The sequence below is a fragment of the Pseudophryne corroboree genome, chromosome 12 (assembly GCF_028390025.1).
Source record: "Pseudophryne corroboree isolate aPseCor3 chromosome 12, aPseCor3.hap2, whole genome shotgun sequence".
Classification (NCBI taxonomy): domain Eukaryota; kingdom Metazoa; phylum Chordata; class Amphibia; order Anura; family Myobatrachidae; genus Pseudophryne; species Pseudophryne corroboree.
In genome coordinates this window covers 105474431-105494016 of record NC_086455.1, presented here as the reverse complement: position 1 = coordinate 105494016, position 19586 = coordinate 105474431, and the positions used below count along the sequence as shown (strand labels likewise).

At 48.0% G+C, this 19586-nt stretch overlaps 1 protein-coding gene across 1 annotated transcript in view; it reads left to right on the top strand.

Moving 5' to 3' along the window:
* The window catches only part of TTC6 (tetratricopeptide repeat domain 6), a 660756-nt gene that overhangs the window by 272844 nt on the left and 368326 nt on the right, over positions 1-19586 (top strand). Inside the window, exon 9 of the mRNA XM_063947843.1 lies at positions 17616-17720. Coding sequence (XP_063803913.1) covers positions 17616-17720 — 105 coding nt within the window. The remainder of the gene's footprint in view (positions 1-17615; positions 17721-19586) is intronic.

Below are 19586 nucleotides of genomic sequence, written 5' to 3'. Positions count from 1 at the left end.
TCATATTCAGCCCCCTTTTGTGCCTCCTGTGGCACCTTGGGATCTCAATGTGGTGTTGAGTTTCCTAAAATCACATTGGTTTGAACCACTTAAAACCGTGGATCTCAAATATCTCACGTGGAAAGTGGTCATGTTATTGGCCTTGGCTTCGGCCAGGCGTGTGTCAGAATTGGCGGCTTTGTCGTGTAAAAGCCCTTATCTGATTTTCCATATGGATAGGGCAGAATTGAGGACTCGTCCCCAGTTTCTCCCTAAGGTGGTATCAGCTTTTCACTTGAACCAACCTATTGTAGTGCCTGCGGCTACTGAGGACTTGGAGGATTCCAAGTTACTGGACGTAGTCAGGGCCTTGAAAATTTATGTTTCCAGGACGGCTGGAGTCAGGAAAACTGACTCGCTTTTTATCCTGTATGCACCCAACAAAATAGGTGCTCCTGCTTCTAAGCAGACTGTTGCTCGCTGGATTTGTAGCACAATTCAGCTGGCGCATTCTGCGGCTGGTTTGCCGCATCCTAAATCAGTAAATGCCCATTCCACAAGGAAGGTGGGCTCATCTTGGGCGGCTGCCCGAGGGGTCTCGGCTTTACAACTTTGCCGAGCTGCTACTTGGTCAGGGGCAAACACGTTTGCTAAATTCTACAAATTTGATACCCTGGCTGAGGAGGACCTTGAGTTCTCTCATTCGGTGCTGCAGAGTCATCCGCACTCTCCCGCCCGTTTGGGAGCTCTGGTATAATCCCCATGGTCCTTACGGAGTCCCCAGCATCCACTAGGACGTCAGAGAAAATAAGAATTTACTCACCGGTAATTCTATTTCTCGTAGTCCGTAGTGGATGCTGGGCGCCCATCCCAAGTGCGGATTGTCTGCAATACTTGTATATAGTTATTGCCCAACTAAAGGGTTATTGTTGAGCCATCTGTTGAGAGGCTCAGTTGTTATTCATACTGTTAACTGGGTAAAATATCACGAGTTATACGGTGTGATTGGTGTGGCTGGTATGAGTCTTACCCGGGATTCAAAATCCTTCCTTATTGTGTCAGCTCTTCCGGGCACAGTATCCTAACTGAGGTCTGGAGGAGGGGCATAGAGGGAGGAGCCAGTGCACACCAGGTAGTACCAAATCTTTCTTTTAGTGTGCCCAGTCTCCTGCGGAGCCGTCTATTCCCCATGGTCCTTACGGAGTCCCCAGCATCCACTACGGACTACGAGAAATAGAATTACCGGTGAGTAAATTCTTATTTTTTCTTCCACTGGAAAAGGCTCTGGAAACACAGAACATGGTAAAACAGATTCTGAAACCGGCAAAGGTGTCAGTTCTTCAATGCACTCGGTTGCTGGGGAAGATGGTGGCGCCCTATGAGGCCATTCCGTATGGCAGGTTCCATGCCAGGGTTTTTCAGTTGGACCTGTTGGACAAGTGGTCCGGTTCTCACCTGGACATGCACCAGAAAATAATTCTGTCTTCCAGGACCAGAATCTCCCTTCTGTGGTGGCTGCACAGTTCTCACCTTCTGGAGGGGCGCAGGTTCGGGATTCAGGATTGGATCCTGGTGACCACAGATGCAAGCCTCCGAGGCTGGGGAGCAGTGACACAGGGGAGAAATTTTCAGGGAAAGTGGTCAAGCCAGGAAGCTTTTCTGCACATAAACATTCTGGAATTAAGGGCCATTTACAACGGCATTCTGCAAGCAGAACATCTTCTTTGAGGTCTGCCTGTCTTGATTCAGTCAGACAACGTAACAGCATTGGTGTACATAAACCGCCAGGGCGGAACAAGGAGGAGAGCGGCGATGGCCGAGGCCACAAAGATTCTTCGCTGGGCGGAAAGACATGCCAGCGCTCTGTCAGCAGTCTTCATTCCAGGAGTGGACAACTGGGAAGCAGACTTCCTCAGCAGACACGATCTCCATCCAGGAGAGTGGGGTCTTCATCAAGAGGTCTTTGCAGAAGTGACAAGTCGTTGGGGAGTTCCTCAAGTAGACATGATGGCGTCCCGCCTCAACAAGAAACTTTAGAGATATTGTTCCAGGTCAAGGGACCCTCAAGCGATAGCGGTGGACGCCCTAGTGACACCGTGGGTGTTTCCGTCGGTATATGTGTTCCCCCCACTTCCACTCATTCCAACGGTGATAAGGATTATAAGAAGAACAAGGGTTCGGGCGATACTCATTGTTTCGGATTGGCCAAGAAGGGCCTGGTATCCAGATCTTTAGGGGTTGCTCATAGAAGATCCCTGGCCTCTTCCTCTTCGGGTGGACCTGTTGCAACAGGGGCCGTGCGTGTATCAAGACTTACCACGGCTACGTTTGACGGCGTGGTGGTTGAACGTCAAATCCTAGCCCGAAAGGGTATTCCCAGTGAAGTCATTCCCACACTTCTTCAGGCTAAAAAAGAAGTAACGGCAAAGCATTACCACCGTATTTGGAGGAAATATGTGTCTTGGTGTGAATCCAAGAAGGCTCCTATGGAAGAATTTCAGCTGGGGCTTTTGCTCCATTTTTTGCAAGCAGGTGTGGATGCGGGCCTGAAGTTATGCTCCATTAAGGTACAGAATTCGGCCTTGTCGATCCTTTTTCAGAAAGAATTAGCCTCCCTTTCAGAAGTTCAGACCTTTGTGAAAGGCGTGCTACACATCCAACCTCCATTTGTGCCTCCTGTGGCACCGTGGGATCTTAATGTGGTATTGCAGTTCTTGCAATCGCATTGGTTTGAACCTTTGCGTAAGGTTGAATTAAAATTCCTTACTTGGAAAGTAGTCATGTTGTTGGCCTTGGCGTCCGCAAGGCGGGTGTCTGAGTTGGCGGCTTTGTCTCACAAAAGCCCCTATTTAATCTTCCATGCTGATAGAGCGGAGTTGAGAACTCGTCAGCAATTTCTACCAAAAGTGGTTTCATCATTTCATGTGAACCAGCCTATTGTGGTGCCAGTGGCTAATGACGCCTTGGCGGAATCAAAGTCTCTCGATGTGGTCAGAGCTTTGAAGATCTATGTCGCCAGAACGGCTCAGATTAGGAAAACAGAGTCTGCTTAGAAGCAGGAGCCCCAATCTTGTTGGGAGCCCATAGGACAAACAGAGCGTTTGTCCTATGGGCTCCCAACAAGATTGGGGCTCCTGCTTCTAAGCAGACTATTGCGCACTGGATCTGTAATACGATTCAGCAGGCTCATTCTACGGCGGGATTGCCGTTACAGAAATCGGTGAAAGCCCATTCTACTAGAAAGGTGGGCTCATCCTGGGCGGCTGCCCAAGGGGTCTCGGCGTTACAACTTTGCCGAGCTGCTACTTGGTCGGGATCAAACACCTTTGCGAAGTTTTACAAGTTTGATACTCTGGCTGAGGAGGACCTCTTGTTTGGTCAATCAGTGCTGCAGAGTCATCCGCACTCTCCCGCCCGTTCTAGAGCTTTGGTATAAACCCCATGGTTCTTGAAGCATCCCCAGCATTCTCTAGGACGTATGAGAAAATAGGATTTTAATACCTACCAGTAAATCCGTAGAGGATGCTGGGCGCCCATCCCAGTGCGGGCTGTATCTGCAGTTTGGTTATGGTTACGCTCATGTTGCGTTGAGTTTAGTCAATCTGTGACTGTTGTTGGTCATGCCGTTTCATGCGTTGTTGTTGAATGCCATTTTGTACGGCGTGTTTGAGGTGTGAGCTGGTATGTATCTCACCTTAGTTTTAAGGAAAAAAAAAATTAAATAAATCCTTTTCCTCGAAATGTCCGTCTCCCTGGGCACAGTTCCTATAACTGGAGTCTGGAGAAGGGGCATAGAGGGAGGAGCCAGTTCACACCCATTCAAAGTCTTATAGTGTGCCCATGTCTCCTGCGGATCCCATCTATACCCCATGGTTCTTGATGCATTCCCAGTATCCTCTACGAACTAAGAAAAAAGGATTTACCGGTAGGTATTAAAATCCTATTTTTTTCATGGACTGTGTAGTAATTTGCAAACCACTTTTATATGAACTTTTTTAAAATAATCATTGGTTAGTATCTATACAGATATATACTATCCAATGAATACATATTTTTATATTAATATTTATATATATTTATTGCTATAATGTTTATACAGTTTATATTCAAGATGGCGCCGCTATAATGTTTATACAGTTTAGATTCAAGATGGCGCCACAGAAGGCTGCCTTAGAGCAGTACAGCTCCACCAAACTACCCGCTTACAGAACCCCCTTGTCTCCCCCAGCCCTTGTCTACCCTCCCTGTGAAAGCAATAATCAAGCACAGCAGAGATGTCCTCCTGAGCTGGCGCTCAGCCCCGCCACTTACCTCCTGGATGTCCCCATCGGAGAGGCAGGTGGACGGATTGGCGGCCCTTGCAGCCCGTGTAATCATTGCTGCCATGTACGCTGACCAGCCAGGAGATGTAGCCGGCCGAGCGTCGGCCACGGCCCCCAGGAATTCGAGCTGTGGCGGGCAGGCGGACCGGCTCCCCCGGTGAGGTGCTTAAACAGTTGGCAGCGACGGGATGATCCCCCCGGGCGGCGAGGCAGGCCCTGGCCGAGACGCGGCCCCTGCAGGGCGCGACATCCAGGATGCTCAGGTGGCGGCCCCCGCTGGCAGCTCCATCCAGGCCATCCTGGCCCCCCGCCGACCCTGCTCCCGGCAATCCTCCACATGGACCCCAGTGGCGGCACCCGCTGCAGAGGATGCGGGCGACCACACAGCGCACTTCAGCGAATGTATGGAACATCTCTCCCGACGACCCATCCGGAGAAGCGGCAGAGCTGTGATCCCCCCACAAGCCACGACTCCTTGGCCATCCTGGCCCCCAGGTGACCCAGCACCCGGCGACCCCTCATGTGGCCCCTAGTGGACAAACGCAGACATGGCAGCGGGAGCCCTCGCCACTGCACTTACCCTGGCCAATGCGGACAGCATGAATTCCCCGGTGAGTCCCGGCCTTGTTCCAGCCCGGCTGTGCCCCCCCCCCCCCTGATGTAGCAGCCGAAACAGGTTCCAGCCTACTGCCGACCTGGTCACGGCCCCCCTTACATTGGCGCTTCAACTGGCCAGCACAACCAGCACGGTCAATGCCCTAGGGAGTCCTTGCCCTATGCCGGCCCAACATCAGCCCCCTGACGCGGCAGCGCTACCACCTCCACTTCCCCCAGACCTGATTTCCCTACCTCCCATTGCCATTGCAGACGATCCCGCAGAAATGCATTCCACGGCTGCACGAACAGAGGCGACACCCGGGACAGTAGAGGAGGGCCCAAATGCTGCAGTGACCGCAGCCCCAAGGAGACCATCCCTGCATGAACATCCTGGCAAGTGCCCCCGTGTCACATGATGGTGACCCCCCCCCCCCCGCCAAGCGACTCCAACGCGGCCAGCTTGATGAAGGGCGTGATGGCAGGCGGAAGTCCCAACGTTAGCTTTTGCAGGAGACCATGGGCTAGAATGAGAGTCTGTTGCGCATGCCCTTGTGAAGTGGTGGCGGAAGGGGCACCGGTCAGTACTCCCTGCGATCCTTCTCTCAAATTTACGCTCACTAGTGAACAAGCTCAATGAACTGCCTCTCCTCCTGGGCAGTGCGAGGTCAGGTATTGCTGGGTCGTCGGTCCTTTGCTTCACGGAGACATGGCTGGATGACCTCATTGCCGACCCCCCGGTGTCCCTGCCGGGCTTTGGTCTCTACAGAGCCGACCGCTCCAAGGAACTCTTGGGTAAATCGAAGGGTGGCGTCATCTGTTTCTACATCAATGAAAGTTGGTGCACCAATGTCACAATCCTAGGCAAATCATGCAGCCCCCACCTGGAAATGCTAAGCATCAGCTGCAACCCCTTCTACTCCCCCCGGGAATTTTTCTCAATTGTCCTTATGTGAGTGTACATCCCCCCGCAAGCCTGTGCAAATGAAGCCCTGCATCACCTGGCCGCCAGCATATCAGACACAGAGCAAAAACACCCGGACTCTCTGCTTCTTGTGCTGGGTGACTTCAACAAGACCAACCTAAGTCAGAAACTACCAAAGTTCAAACAACAAGTGACATGTCCCACCAGGGAAGGGCGCATCCTGGACCACTGCTACACCACCCTCAAGTCTGGCTTCCGGTCAATCCCTCGTGCTGCTCTTGGCCTATCTGACCACTGCCTTGTCCACCTGCTCCCCACATATATGCAGAAGCTGGAAGCGGCTAAGCCTGTTGTCGACTGCACTGGATGGGGGGTCCTTAAAGCCTCAGCAACCGATCTGAACGACCTGACTGACACCACAACATCCTACATCAGGTTCTGCATAGACACGTGTGTACCAAGCAAGACCTATCGCATCTACAACAACAACAAGCCATGGTTCAACACCTAGCTCAAGCAACTTCGTCGGGCCAAAGAGAAGGCATACAGCAGCGGCAACAGAGCACTATTCAACCGTGCTAGGAACTCTCTAGCGAAAGGAATCAGGCTGGCTAAAAAGCAGTTCTCGGACAAGCTGGCAAACGATCTCTCAACCAATTACCCCGTATTCGTATGGAAAGGAATGCAGGCCATCACCAACTACAAGAAAACCCCTAAGCATTCCACCATGCACCAGAAGCTAACAGATGAGCTGAACCTCTTCTATTGCGGGTTTGATAAAGATGACCCCCGCGAAAAATATATATATACAGCTTTCTCTCCCTCTCTCATCATCATATGCAGCTCATACTTATAGTAATCTGTCATTGATGACCCAATGTATACGTATTCCTCCAGCTTCATTCTTTCACTCCACCCACCATCGTTCTGCAGTTCCTATTACACCATCACAGGCTTCTATCCTCCAATCCCTTGGCATCTTAAAAAGAAAACAGAGGCGCATTCGTGGGAAGCGAGCAGGCCGGAAACTTCTTTTCCCCGGTAACCACCTAAATCTTTTGCCCACCTGCTCACCCCTAGCTTCAAAGAACAATCAAATAGAAGTGATACCCAAAAGACGGCCCTGTGCTTGGAAGAACAGAACTGTCAATTCTCGCTTGGTAACCCCCATATCCAGAGCGCCTGCACCTAACATAAAGAAAACTGAAAGCCCTCTGGTATGCCCAATCAGGTAAGTCCTTTGTAATGCCAGATCTATAAAAAACAAGACTGCAACAATTGCTGACCTTATTGAATCTGCAGATCTAGCCTGTATTACAGAGACCTGGCTAGATGAAAATGCAGCACCTATATTGGAGGCTGCAGTCCCAACAAACTACTTTGTCATCCACATCCCAAGACTGGACCACAGGGGTGGCGGGGTGGCTATCTGCTTCAAAAAAGACCTTAAACTTAGGGTCCACCCTATTGAAATTACTTGCTCATTCGAGTGCATTGCTGCCCGGAGTTCGACAGGATTAGTTTTCAGAGTACTTCTCATTTACCGACCCCCTGGAGATGGAAAGATGTTTCTAAAAGAAATTGCAGACACTGTTGTTGGCCTGGTTCTGGAACATCAAAGATGGCTCATCCTCTGGGATTTCAATGCATGGGTGGATGTGCACAATGAATGGTCTGGGCTTCACACAGATCATTCCTTCTGCCACACACAAAAGTGGTCACACTCTTGATCTTGTCTATAAGATTGGATTAGAAGTCACTGACCTAAAAATAAACCCAGTCATCTGGTCAGACCACCACTCCCTTTGGTTCTCAGTTGCAACCCTTCAAATAAAATCTCTGCCCGTGGAGTTGTTAGGATCTCCTGCTCTGTGCTGCCACGTCGTCATGGCAACCGGGAGACAAGTGCTAGCGGAGTAACCTGAGCGTAGCTGATACTCCGGTTCGGGTCTTTTGCTGTGCAGTGGTTACAGGCTCTGTGCACGGCAGGGGATCCGGTGCTGGTTTTTGTGCTCACAGTCTGTGAGGTCTGAGTGGGGCGTGGACAGCACCTGCTATATAAACCCTCTTCTCAGGTTAGGCAGATGCTGCTGAATCTTTGTTGGTTAGTCAGTTCCTGAAAGCTAGCTAGTACTGTGTAAACTTTGTAATTGTTTGTTGCTTACTGCAAATAGGCCTTGGGATTTGGTATTACACTCTGCCAATCCAGACCTAGCAGTAAGACTGGAGTCAGTCGTTTAACCTGCTGGGGTTCTTTTGCTACTTTGTGAACCTAGCAAGTTTGCGGCTGTATTCTCAGACTTGCCTGCCAAAATCCTTTCTCACTGTGCAAGGTGTTCAGGTGTCAGTTTAGTGGCAGTAAACTGAACCAGTGCACTGCAAGTGAGGACTAGGATTGTGGAGACTCTCCTTGTGTCTATTATTCCATCTCTGACCAAGGAGTTTACTGCCACACCCGTTGGTAACCCTTTAGGGTTTTGCTGTTGCCCTTAGCAACAGCATTTTGGGTTCTCTACGTATTAAATCACAACATCTCGCTTCTTTCCATCTGAGCATTCCTAATACTAGGGAGACACCCAGTTTCTTAGCCTTTGGGCTTCTCTGTTCACTTTGTGTTCATTTTGTGACCCTATCACCTTCTGTGTATGTAATGTCATATTCCCCAGTCTGTCTGTGAGTTCATTTGTTTTGCATCCCTCTCCGTTCAGACACCAGTACATTCCTGCTGGCACTGGTGTGCATAACAGGAGTTGACCAGGTATCGTCCAAGGAGGGGTATGACTCCCCAGGCTCTAACAGCAAATCTGGATCTCTCTGCTATACTGGGTGCGTGTGAAGATCCCTGTTCCCTAGACCGTTATTATAATAGGGATGTTATGGCTGCAATTGATGTCACCCCTGTGCGAATAAGACCTCATAAACCACAATGTCGAGCTCCCTGGTTCGACAACAGTGTTAGTGAGCTCAAGAAAAGGGGGCGTAGACTGGAAAGACGATGGAGGAAGACTAACCTAGTGGATGACAAAATAAAACTAATAAAGCATAACGAAGAATATCAATCGACAATCACCCGTAAGAAATCACAGTTTCTGTCAAATGAGATCACAGCAGCAAACAACAGGCCAGCTCAACTTTTCCGCACAGTGGAGATGCTTTGCAAGCCAGCATGCCTGCAGACTGATGAAACCCTCTCCCAGGCAAGATGCAACAAGTTTGCAAACTTCTTTGCAGATAAAATATCCACCATTCGGGCTGGAATCTCCACAGTGTGATCAAAGAAATACCAATCTACAAAACCTGCCAATATAAGTCACCTGCCTTCATGGACCAGCTTTAACCCAGTGGATGTAAAGGACATTGCTGAAATTGCTCGGATTGTGCGTCCCACCACCTGTGATCTGGACCAAGCCTCAACCAAGCTTCTAATAGGTTGTATGGATATAATTGGTCCTGTCTTTGCAAAAATTGTTCAATGCTCTTTGCAGACAGGCATATTTCCTGGACCCCTAAAGGAAGCAATTGTTAGACCTCTTCTTAAAAAACCTAATTTAGATCCTTACTGCATGTCCAACTATAGACCGGTTTCAAACCTTCCTTTTCAAGGAAAGGTTATTGAGAAAGTGGTTGCAAATCAACTGGAAACCCGCCTGACAACCCATGATATCTATGATCCATTCCAATCAGGATTCAGGAGAAGACATAGCACTGAAACCGCCCTGGTGTGTGTGTTAAATGATCTTCTGATGGCAAGAGACAGAGGTGACTGTTCAATATTAATCCTTCTGGATCTCTCTGCAGCATTTGATACTGTGGACCATGGGCTTCTGACTGAGCAACTGATACATTTTTGTGGACTGGATGGCACAGTCTTAAGCTGGTTCAAATCATTTCTCACAGGCAGGTCACAGAGAGTATCGTCTGGATTATACTCATCACCACCAGTGCCATTGCCATGTGGTGTCCCACAAGGTTCTATACTATCCCACATGCTTTTTGCAGTATACATGCTCCCGCTGGGTGAAATAATCAGGTGCCATGGTCTAGTCTACCACTGCTATGCAGATGATACACAACTGTACTTGTCCTTTGCTCTGGGCACTGATAACCCAATGGCAACCCTAAATGTCTGTCTAGCGGAACTCCAGGAGTGGACGAGTGCCAGTTGGCTGCGACTGAACCCGGATAAAACAGAGGTCCTTATGATAGGACAGCAATATCAAAGGACAAGACTGCAGCATAGCCAACCAACTGGAATTACACTCTGGGATTCAGAATTACAAACCACTGATCGTGTGCGGAATCTTGGCGTTGTCCTGGATGGTGGCTTGACACTTAAACATCAGATATCAGCCACAATCAAATCCTCATTCTTTCACCTGAGGAACATAGCCAGAATCAAGCACTTAATTCCCTCAGATGATCTGCCAAAAGTCATCCATGCATTTGTATCATCTCGATTAGACTACTGTACTGCCCTCTACCTTGGTCTCCCAGCAAAAGAATTGCACCGCTTACAGCTGGTGCAAAACACAGCTGCCAGGCTGTTAACCGACCAGCCCCATTCTAGCTACATAACACCCATACTCTACTCCCTTCACTGGCTGCCTGTAAGATGGCGAATCATCTTCAAAATTGTCTTACTGAGTTTCAAAGCACTACATGACCAGGGCCCAAGGTACCTGAAGCAGCTTCTGACCCCATACTGCCCCACTCGATTACTGCGATCTATAGATGAAGGACTTTTAGCAGTACCTAGACTCTCCGTAATTCATCTGTGGGTCGAGCTTTTAGTCATGCGGCTTCGACTCTATGAAACTCACTTCCCCGCACGGTGCGAGAGGCCCCAACTATAGAATCCTTCAAAAGTAGACTCAAGACTTTCCTGTTTACTCATGCATTCCCATAATTGCCCTTTAGTATCTCCATGCTTCTGTATTTTATGAAAAGCTGTTCTGTACTTCTTTATTTTCAGTACTATATTATGCTATGTATCTGTTAAGCGCCTTGAGTCCTATTGGAGAAAGTGCGCTATATAAATAAAATTATTATTATTATTATTATTATTATTATTATAGAATCTGTACTGTGCTCCTCAATAATAGCCTGTTATAGTTCCGCCAGCGAGAGAGATAAACGCATGCTCCAAAAAAGTGGTCAGGTCTGCAGACAGGATCATGGGAGCGGACCTTCCCCTGTCCATGATCTGTATCTGTCTAGAGACGAAAAAACGGGCGACTAGGAGAGTTAAGGACCCGCTTCACCCTGGCCATGGCACGCTCAACCTGCTGCCATCTGGCAGACGATACAGGGCCATTCCCACCAGATTCAACAGAAGCCTCAAAAGCTTCTTACCTCAAGCAGTCCACCTGCTGAACTTCTTTGACCAATCGCCCCCCTGGTAGACTGCCCAGTCGCTCTATTCTATTCTTCTGCACGTAATAAACACTTTGTCCCCTATGGTTCTTTTATCTGAAGACTGCACATGTTACCCCTCCCCCCTCTCCGTGGCTGCTGCACTGTAAACCGAAATCAAATGCCTAGTATACGCAAGTATACTTGGCAAATAAAGCTGAGTCTGATTCTGATACATTATATATTAGTCTCTGTTCACTTGGTATGTTCCCATGTATATTTATAACAAAGCAGATAATAATTAAGAGGGGGAGCAGCTGACTGTGGTCTGCAGGTGAAGATTCATCCAAGATAACACGTTTTTCTCTTACGTCCTAGAGGATGCTGGGGACTCCGTAATGTCCATGGGGTATAGACGGCTCCGCAGGAGACATGGGCACTTTAAGACTTTAGAATGGGTGTGCACTGGCTCCTCCCTCTATGCCCCTCCTCCAGACCTCTGTTAGATCCTGTGCCCAGTGGAGACTGGATGCACTGCAGGGGAGCTCTACTGAGTTTCTCTGAAAAGACCTTTGTTAGGTTTTTTATTTTCAGGGAGCACTGCTGGCAACAGGCTTCCTGCATCGTGGGACTGAGGGGAGACAAGCAGACCTACTTAAATGATAGGCTCTGCTTCTTAGGCTACTGGACACCATTAGCTCCAGAGGGTCGGAACGCAGGTCTCACCCTCGCCGTTCGGTCCGGAGCCGCGCCGCCGTCCTCCTCACAGAGCCGGAAGATAGAAGCCGGGTGAGTATGAGAAGAAAGAAGACTTCAAAGGCAGCAGAAGACTTCAGATCTTCAATGAGGTACACGCGCGCCATTGCTCCCGACACACACGCACACAGAAGGCACTGTGCGGGTGCAGGGCACAGGGGGGGGCGCCCTGGGCAGCAATTTTTACCTCAAAAACAGCACTGGCACAGGTCTCAGATACTGCGGAGGCAGTATAGTATAAAACCCCCGCCAGTATAAAGAAATTGAGCGGGACCGAAGCCCGCCGTCGAGGGGGCGGGGCTTGATCCTCCAGCATTAACCAGCGCCATTTTCTCCACAGCATGCTGCAGAGAAGTGCTCCCGGACTCTCCCCTGCTGAACAATAACAGGGGGCAAAAAGGGGGGGGGGGCACATTTATTTGGTGCAGATTGTACATATATTTATATATAAAGCGCTATTTAGGCTGGGACCTTGGTTTCAGTATATTGTGGCGCTGTGTGTGTGCTGGCATTCTCTCTCTCTGTCTCTCCAAAGGGCCTTATTGTGGGTCAGTCCCCATATTTATTTGTCCCAGTGTGTGTGGGGGTGTCAGTACGTGTGTGTCGACATGTCTGAAGTGGAAGGCTCGTCTAGGGAGGATGCAGAGCAGATAGTGGTGGTGTCTCTGTCGGCACAGCCGACACCTGATTGGGTGGACATGTGGAATGTTTTGAATGCTAATGTGGCTTTATTACAGATTGGACAAAGCAGAGTCCAAAGACAAGCAGGGAATTAACCCATGGCTTTTACTGTGTCCCAGAACCCTTCAGGGTCACATAAACGTCCCTTTACCCAGTTAGCAAACACTGATACCGACACGGATTCCGACTCCAGTGTCGACTAGGATGATGCAAGGATGCACACATGGGTCGCGAAAGTATTCAATATATGATTATTGCAATTAAAAAAAAAATGTTTTGCATATCACAGAGGATTCCTCTGTCCCTGACACGAGGGTCGGCATGTTTAAAGGAAAGTAACCTAACTCATCTCATGAGCTGATCGTTTAAAAAAAAAAAAAAAGCTTGGGAGACTCCTGACATTAGACTGCAGGTTCCCAAGGGAATTATTATGGCGTATCCTTTCCCCTCAAAGGACAGGTTACGGTGGGAATCCTCGCCCACGCTGGACAAGGCGTTAAGGCACTGGTCCAAAAAGGTAGCATTACCGTCTCCTGATACGGCGGCTCTATAGGATCCTGCGGATCGTAGGCAGGAATCTACCTTAAAATCAATTTATGCGACTACGGGAGCCCTATTTAGGCCTGCAGTAGCGTTGGCAGGGGTACGTAGCGCAATTACAGCTTGGGCTGATATCTTGTCTTATGACATTGACACCCTGGATAAAGATAGTATGGTGTTGACCTTAGGTCACATCAAGGACACAGCACTATATATGAGAGAGGCTGCGAGAGATATTGGGCTTTTGGGTTCAAGAGCTAATGCCATGGCAGGTTCTGCTAGTAGGTCCCTGCGGACCCGTCAATGGACAGGTGATGCTGGCTCAAAGAGTCATATGGAGGCTTTACCTTGCAAGGGTGAAGTTTTATTTGGGGAGAGCCTCGCGGACCTGGTTTTCACAGCTACCGCGGGTAAGTCGTCTTTTTTGCCTTACGTTCCCCCACAGCAAAAGGAAACACCCTAATAACAGATGCAGTCCTTTCGGTCGCGTAAGTTCAGTAAGGGGCGTGGCTTTCTTTCCTCGCCAGAGGTAGAGGGAAAAGAACACCGGCTACGGCTAGTTCACAGGAAAAATGTCCTCCCCGGCCTCTACCAAATCCATCAAAGAGGTGCTTCCACACCGATTTTCAAATCGGCCTTGCCAGCTACTTCCCCGGAGAGGAAAATAGTTTTGGCTGCCATACTAAAGCTGTGTCAACAGCAAGTGATTATCATGGTTCCCCTAGTGCAAAAGGGAAAAGGGTTTTATTCAACCCTATTTGTGGTCCCAAAGCCGGATGGCTTGGTCAGACCAATTCTGAATCTAAAATCCCTAAACCTATTTTAAAGAGGTTCAAACTCAAGATGGAATCTCTCAAGGCAAGGATATCCAGCCTGGAAAGGGGGGGATTTTATGGTGTCACTAGACATAAAGGATGCATACCTTCATGTCCCCATATATCCTCCTCATCGGGCGTACCTAAGATTCGCTGTACAGGATTGTCATTGCCAGTTTCAGACGTTGCCGTTTGGGCTTTCCACGGCCCCGAGAATTTCACCAAGGTAATGGCGGAAATGATGGTGCTCCTGCGCAAGCAAGGGGTCACAAGTATCACATACTTGGACGATCTCCTGATATATGCGAGTTCAAGGGAACAGTTATTAAAAACCGTGTCTCTCTCCCTGAGAGTACTACAACAACACAACTGGATTCTAAATCTACCTAAGTCGCAGTTGGTTCCGACAACTCGGCTGTCTTTTTTGGGCATGATTCTGGATACGGGAAAACAAGGGGGTTTTTCTACCGGTGGAAAAAGCCCAGGAACTCCAGAACATGATCAAAGACCTGTTAAAGCCAAACAGAGTGTCAGTTCATCAATGCACTTGAGTATTGGGAAAGATGGTGGCGGCTTACGAGGCCATTCCATTCAGCAGGTTCCATGCAAGGACTTTTCAGTGGGACCTTCTGGACAAGTGGTCAGGGTCCCATCTGCGGATACATCGGAAGATACCCTGTCCCCCAGGGCAAGGGTCTCTCGTTCTCTCTTTCCTGTGGTGGCTCCAGAGTACTTTCCTTCTAGAGGGTCGCAGGTTCCGCATTCAAGATTGGGTTCTGGTGACCACGGACGCGAGCCTCCGAGGATGGGGAGCAGTCACACAGGGAAACAATTTTCATGGAATATGGTCAAGCCAGGAGGCTTGTCTACACGTCAATATACTGGAATTAAGGGCCATATACAACGGCCTCCGACAGGCGGAGAATCTTCTTAGCAACCTACCGGTTCTGTTACAGTAAGACAACGTCACAGCCGGGGCGCATGTAAACCGCCAGGGCGGGACATGAAGCAGAGCAGCAATGGCAGAAGCCACCAGGATTCTTCGCTGGGCGGAAAATCATGTAAGCGCTCTGTCAGTGGTCTTCATTCCGGGAGTAGACATCTGGGAAGCAGACTTCCTCAGCAGACACAATCTCCATCCAGGAGAGTGGGGACTTCATCAAGAAGTCTTTGCAGAGGTGACAAGTCGTTGGGGACTTCCTCAAATAGACATGATGGCGTCACGCCTCAACAGAAAGCTTCGGACGTATTGATCCGGGTCAAGGGACCCTCAGGCAGTGGCAGTGGACACCCTGGTGACACCGTGGGTGTTTCAGTCGGTCTCTGTGTTCCCTCCACTTCCTCGCATCTCAAGGATATTGAGAATCATAAGATGAACAAGAGTGCAGACAATACTCGTTGTTCCAGATTGGCCTCGAAGGGCCTGGAGCTCAGATCTTCAGGAAATGATCACAGAAGATCCGTGGCCTCTTCCTCTCAGGGAGGACCTGTTACTACAGGGGCCCTGTGTGTTCCAAGACTTACCGCGGTTATGTTTGACGGCATGGCGGTTGAACACCAAATCCTAGCTAGGAAAGGTATTCCGGATGAAGTCGTTCCTACTCTTATTACAGCTAGGAAGTAGGTAACGGCGACACACTATCACCGTATTGGGAGAAAATATGTGTCTTGGTGTGAAGCCAAGAATGCCCTAAGGATGATTCTCAATTGGGTAGTTTTCTCCATTTTCTGCAGTCAGGTGTGGATATGGAAAAAGCAAATAAGATCAGAGCGACCATAGGTGGTAAAATACTTTAAGAGACTAAGAAAAATTCTTATAAAACAATGAGGGGTTTATTTACAACGAACGTTTGAGACAATTGAATATAAAAATATAAAAACATAGAAAAAGAGGGCAACATGCATAAAATGCTGTTTTTTTTAAAAAACGGTTGCAAAATTTAAAAAAACACTTTCCATAGGACATATAAAAGACAGCAATAAAAAATAGTGCTAAAAATACATGTATTTAGAAAATGAGAAGCTCTAGAGACAATTATATGTCTAAAGTTATGTATAGAGATATAAATAGATAAAAAGTTCCGTATAAAGAAAAAGCAGCTTAACTGAGGATTTCAATAGTAGCAGGAATCACCCAACGCGTTTCGTCTGGTCTGACTTCATCAAGGTGTGGATATGGGCCTGAAGTTAGGCTCCATTAAGGTGCAGATTTCGGGTTTATCTATATTCTTTCAGAAGGAATTGGCTTCTCTCCCAGAAGTCCAGACGTTTGTAAAGGGAGTGTGGCTCATCCAACCTCCTTTTGTGCCTCCAGTGGCACCGTGGGACCTTAACGTGGTGTTACAGTTCCTTAAATCACACTGATATGAACCTCTTCAAACAGCTGAATTGAAGTTTCTCACTTGGAAAGTGGTCATGGTATTGGCCTTGACATCTGCAAGGCGGGTGTCCGACTTGGCGGCTTTGTCTTACGAGAGCCCCTATCTGATTTTCCATGCGGATAAAGCAGAGTTGAGGACTTGTCCTCATTTTCTGCCTAAGGTGGTTTCGTCATTTCATATGAACCAACCTATTGTGGTTCCTGTGGCTACGCGTGCCTTGGAGGATTCCAAGTCCCTTGATGTAGTCAGGGCCTTAAAGATTTCTATCGTCAGAACGGCTAGGGTTAGGAAAACCGAAGCACTGTTTGTCCTGTATGCAGCCAACAAGGCTGGCGCTCCTGCGTCTAAACAGACTATTGCTCGCTGGATCTGTAACACGATTCCGCAGGCTCATTCTACGGCTGGATTGCCGGTTCCAAAATTCGGAAAAGGCCCATTCCACTAGGAAGGTGGGCTCTTCTTGGGCGGCTGCCCGAGGCGTCTTTGCATTACAGCTTTGCCGAGCTGCTACTTGGTCGGGTTCAAACACTTTTGCAAGATTCTACAAGTTTGATATCCTGGATGATGAGGACCTCATGTTTGCTCAATCGGTGCTGCAGAGTCATCCGCACTCTCCCGCCTGGTCTGGAGCTTTGCTATAATCCCCATGGTCCTTACGGAGTCCCCAGCATCCTCTAGGACGTAAGAGAAAATAAGATTTTAAACCTACCGGTAAATCTTTTTCTCCTAGTCCGTAGAGGATGCTGGGCGCCCGTCCCAGTGCGGAAAAATTCTGCAAGGCTTGTATATAGTTGTTGCTTACATAAGGGTAATGTTACAGTTGAGATCAGTCTCGGGCTGATGCTGTTATTCATGCTGTTAACTGGTTTAGTATATACCATGTTGTACGGTGTGTATGGTGTGGGCTGGTATGTATCTCGCCCTTAGATTAACAAAAATCCTTTCCTCGTACTGTCAGTCTCCTCTGGGCACAGTCCTCACTGAGGTCTGGAGGAGGGGCATAGAGGGAGGAGCCAGTGCACACCCATTCTAAAGTCTTAAAGTGCCCATGTCTCCTGCGGAGCCGTCTATACCCCATGGTCCTTACGGAGTCCCCAGCATCCTCTACGGACTAGGAGAAAAAGATTTACCTGTAGGTTTAAAATCTTATTTTTTTGTGTTATCTTAGTAAATAGTTTTTACATGCTTTTGATTTGTTGTCACTGCTCTCATTTGTGTCTTTTTCTATTGATGTGAATATGCATCAGGATCTTTCCTTACTTTCTTTCAGAGCTGTTTAGATGAGCAGTATGAAGCAGAAACATTGTCATCTATGGATGTTGACAGTCAGTCATCAGATGAGGAACATGTTGACCCAGAAGACATTGCAATGCGGGTAAATTCAAGTTTATGCAGAATGTAAATGCTTCCATATGTATACATACTTAAATGGGTCCATCACTACATTTAGATATAATGGTGTACAAGAGAATAATTAATAAAATGTGATTAGTCATTCAAATGTTAGAAAAGAAACTTTATCCAATAATAATTTTCACAGCAGCACAGATTATTTCAGAAGTTGAGTGTGCTGATCCACCTATTTGGTTATGTAAATGATGAAAGAGTTTCATGCTACAGGGAAAGTATCATGAGCTGTGGAATGAAATGGCAGCAAGCTGGAGGCCACAAAGTAAATTATACAGTAGAAGCAGCACTGTGCGGCTACCAGTCAAATTGGTGTGGGAAGATTGTGATTGTAAGCTTGTGAGCAGGGCCTTCCTACCGCTATGTCTGTCTTTATTACCCAGTTTTGTTATCACTGTTGTTCCAAGTGTAAAGTGCAACTGAATATGCTGCGCCATATAAGAAATAATAATAATAATAATAATAATAATAATAATTGTGATTGTCAAATACATCTCTACAGAATTTTTTTTTTAGGGGTGCTTTCTGATTTATGGCCTGCAGATGTCACTGTTCCCACAGCTGCCCGTGGAGAGCTGTAACCTGTAATTTATTTTACTATTGCATATTTTAAAATCTTTGTACAAAAAGAATGATCCTGCACCCGACTAAGAAGTGGCATGTGTATGTGTAACTCAGTTATCATGTGAACTAATCAGTATTTGTACTAGGAAAAACTCAGCCAAGTATTTCCTTCAGAAGTAATCATTTCTGTTGGATTTGCTTCCCAGCTTAAATCGAAATGTTATATAGCAACAGGAGTTTCTGCCATGGGCCCTCATTCCGAGTTGTTCGCTCGCTAGCCGCTTTTCGCAGCAGTGCACACGCTAAGCCGCCGCCCTCTGGGAGTGAATCTTAGCTTAGCAGAATTGCGAACGAAGTATTCGCAATATTGCGAAAAGATTTTTCTTTGCAGTTTCTGAGTAGCTCGAGACTTACTCTTCCAGTGCGATCAGTTCAGTGCTTGTCGTTCCTGGTTTAACGTCACAAACACACCCAGCGTTCGCCCAGACACTCCCCCGTTTCTCCAGCTACTCCCGCGTTTTTCCCAGAAACGGCAGCGTTTTTTCACACACTCCCATAAAACGTCCAGTTTCCGGCCAGAAACACCAACTTCCTGTCAATCACACTCCGATCAGCAGAACGAAGAAAAAACCTCATAATGCCGTGAGTAAAATTCCTAACTTTTGAGTAAAATAACTGAGCGCATGCACTCTGCGTACATTGCGCATGCGCAGTAAGCGACTAATCGCAATATAGAGAAAATCGGCAACGAGCGAACAACTCGGAATGAGGGCCATTGGTGGTCATTCCGAGTTGTTTGCTCGTTTCGCAGCAGTGGACACGCTAAGCCGCCGCTCTCTGGGAGTGTATCTTAGCTTAGCAGAATTGCGAACGAAAGATTTGCAGAATTGCGAATAGAAATTTCTTTTGCAGTTTCTGAGTAGCTCGAGACTTACTCCTACACTGCGATCAGTTCAGTCAGTTTCGTTCCTGGTTTGACGTCACAAACACACCCAGCGTTCGCCCAGACACTCCCCCGTTTCTCCAGCCACTCCCGCGTTTTCCCCAGAAACGGCAGCGTTTTTTCACACACACCCATAAAACAGCCAGTTTCCGCCCAGAAACACCCACTTCCTGTCAATCACATTCCGATCACCAGAACGAAGAAAAAACCTCGTAATGCCGTGAGTAAAATACCAAACTTATTAGCAAATTTCCAAATAAACCTCTCTTCACTCAAAAGAGTGGGTGTACCACGCGCTTGATAGGGCTGGTTCTCCTAAGCAGCTGT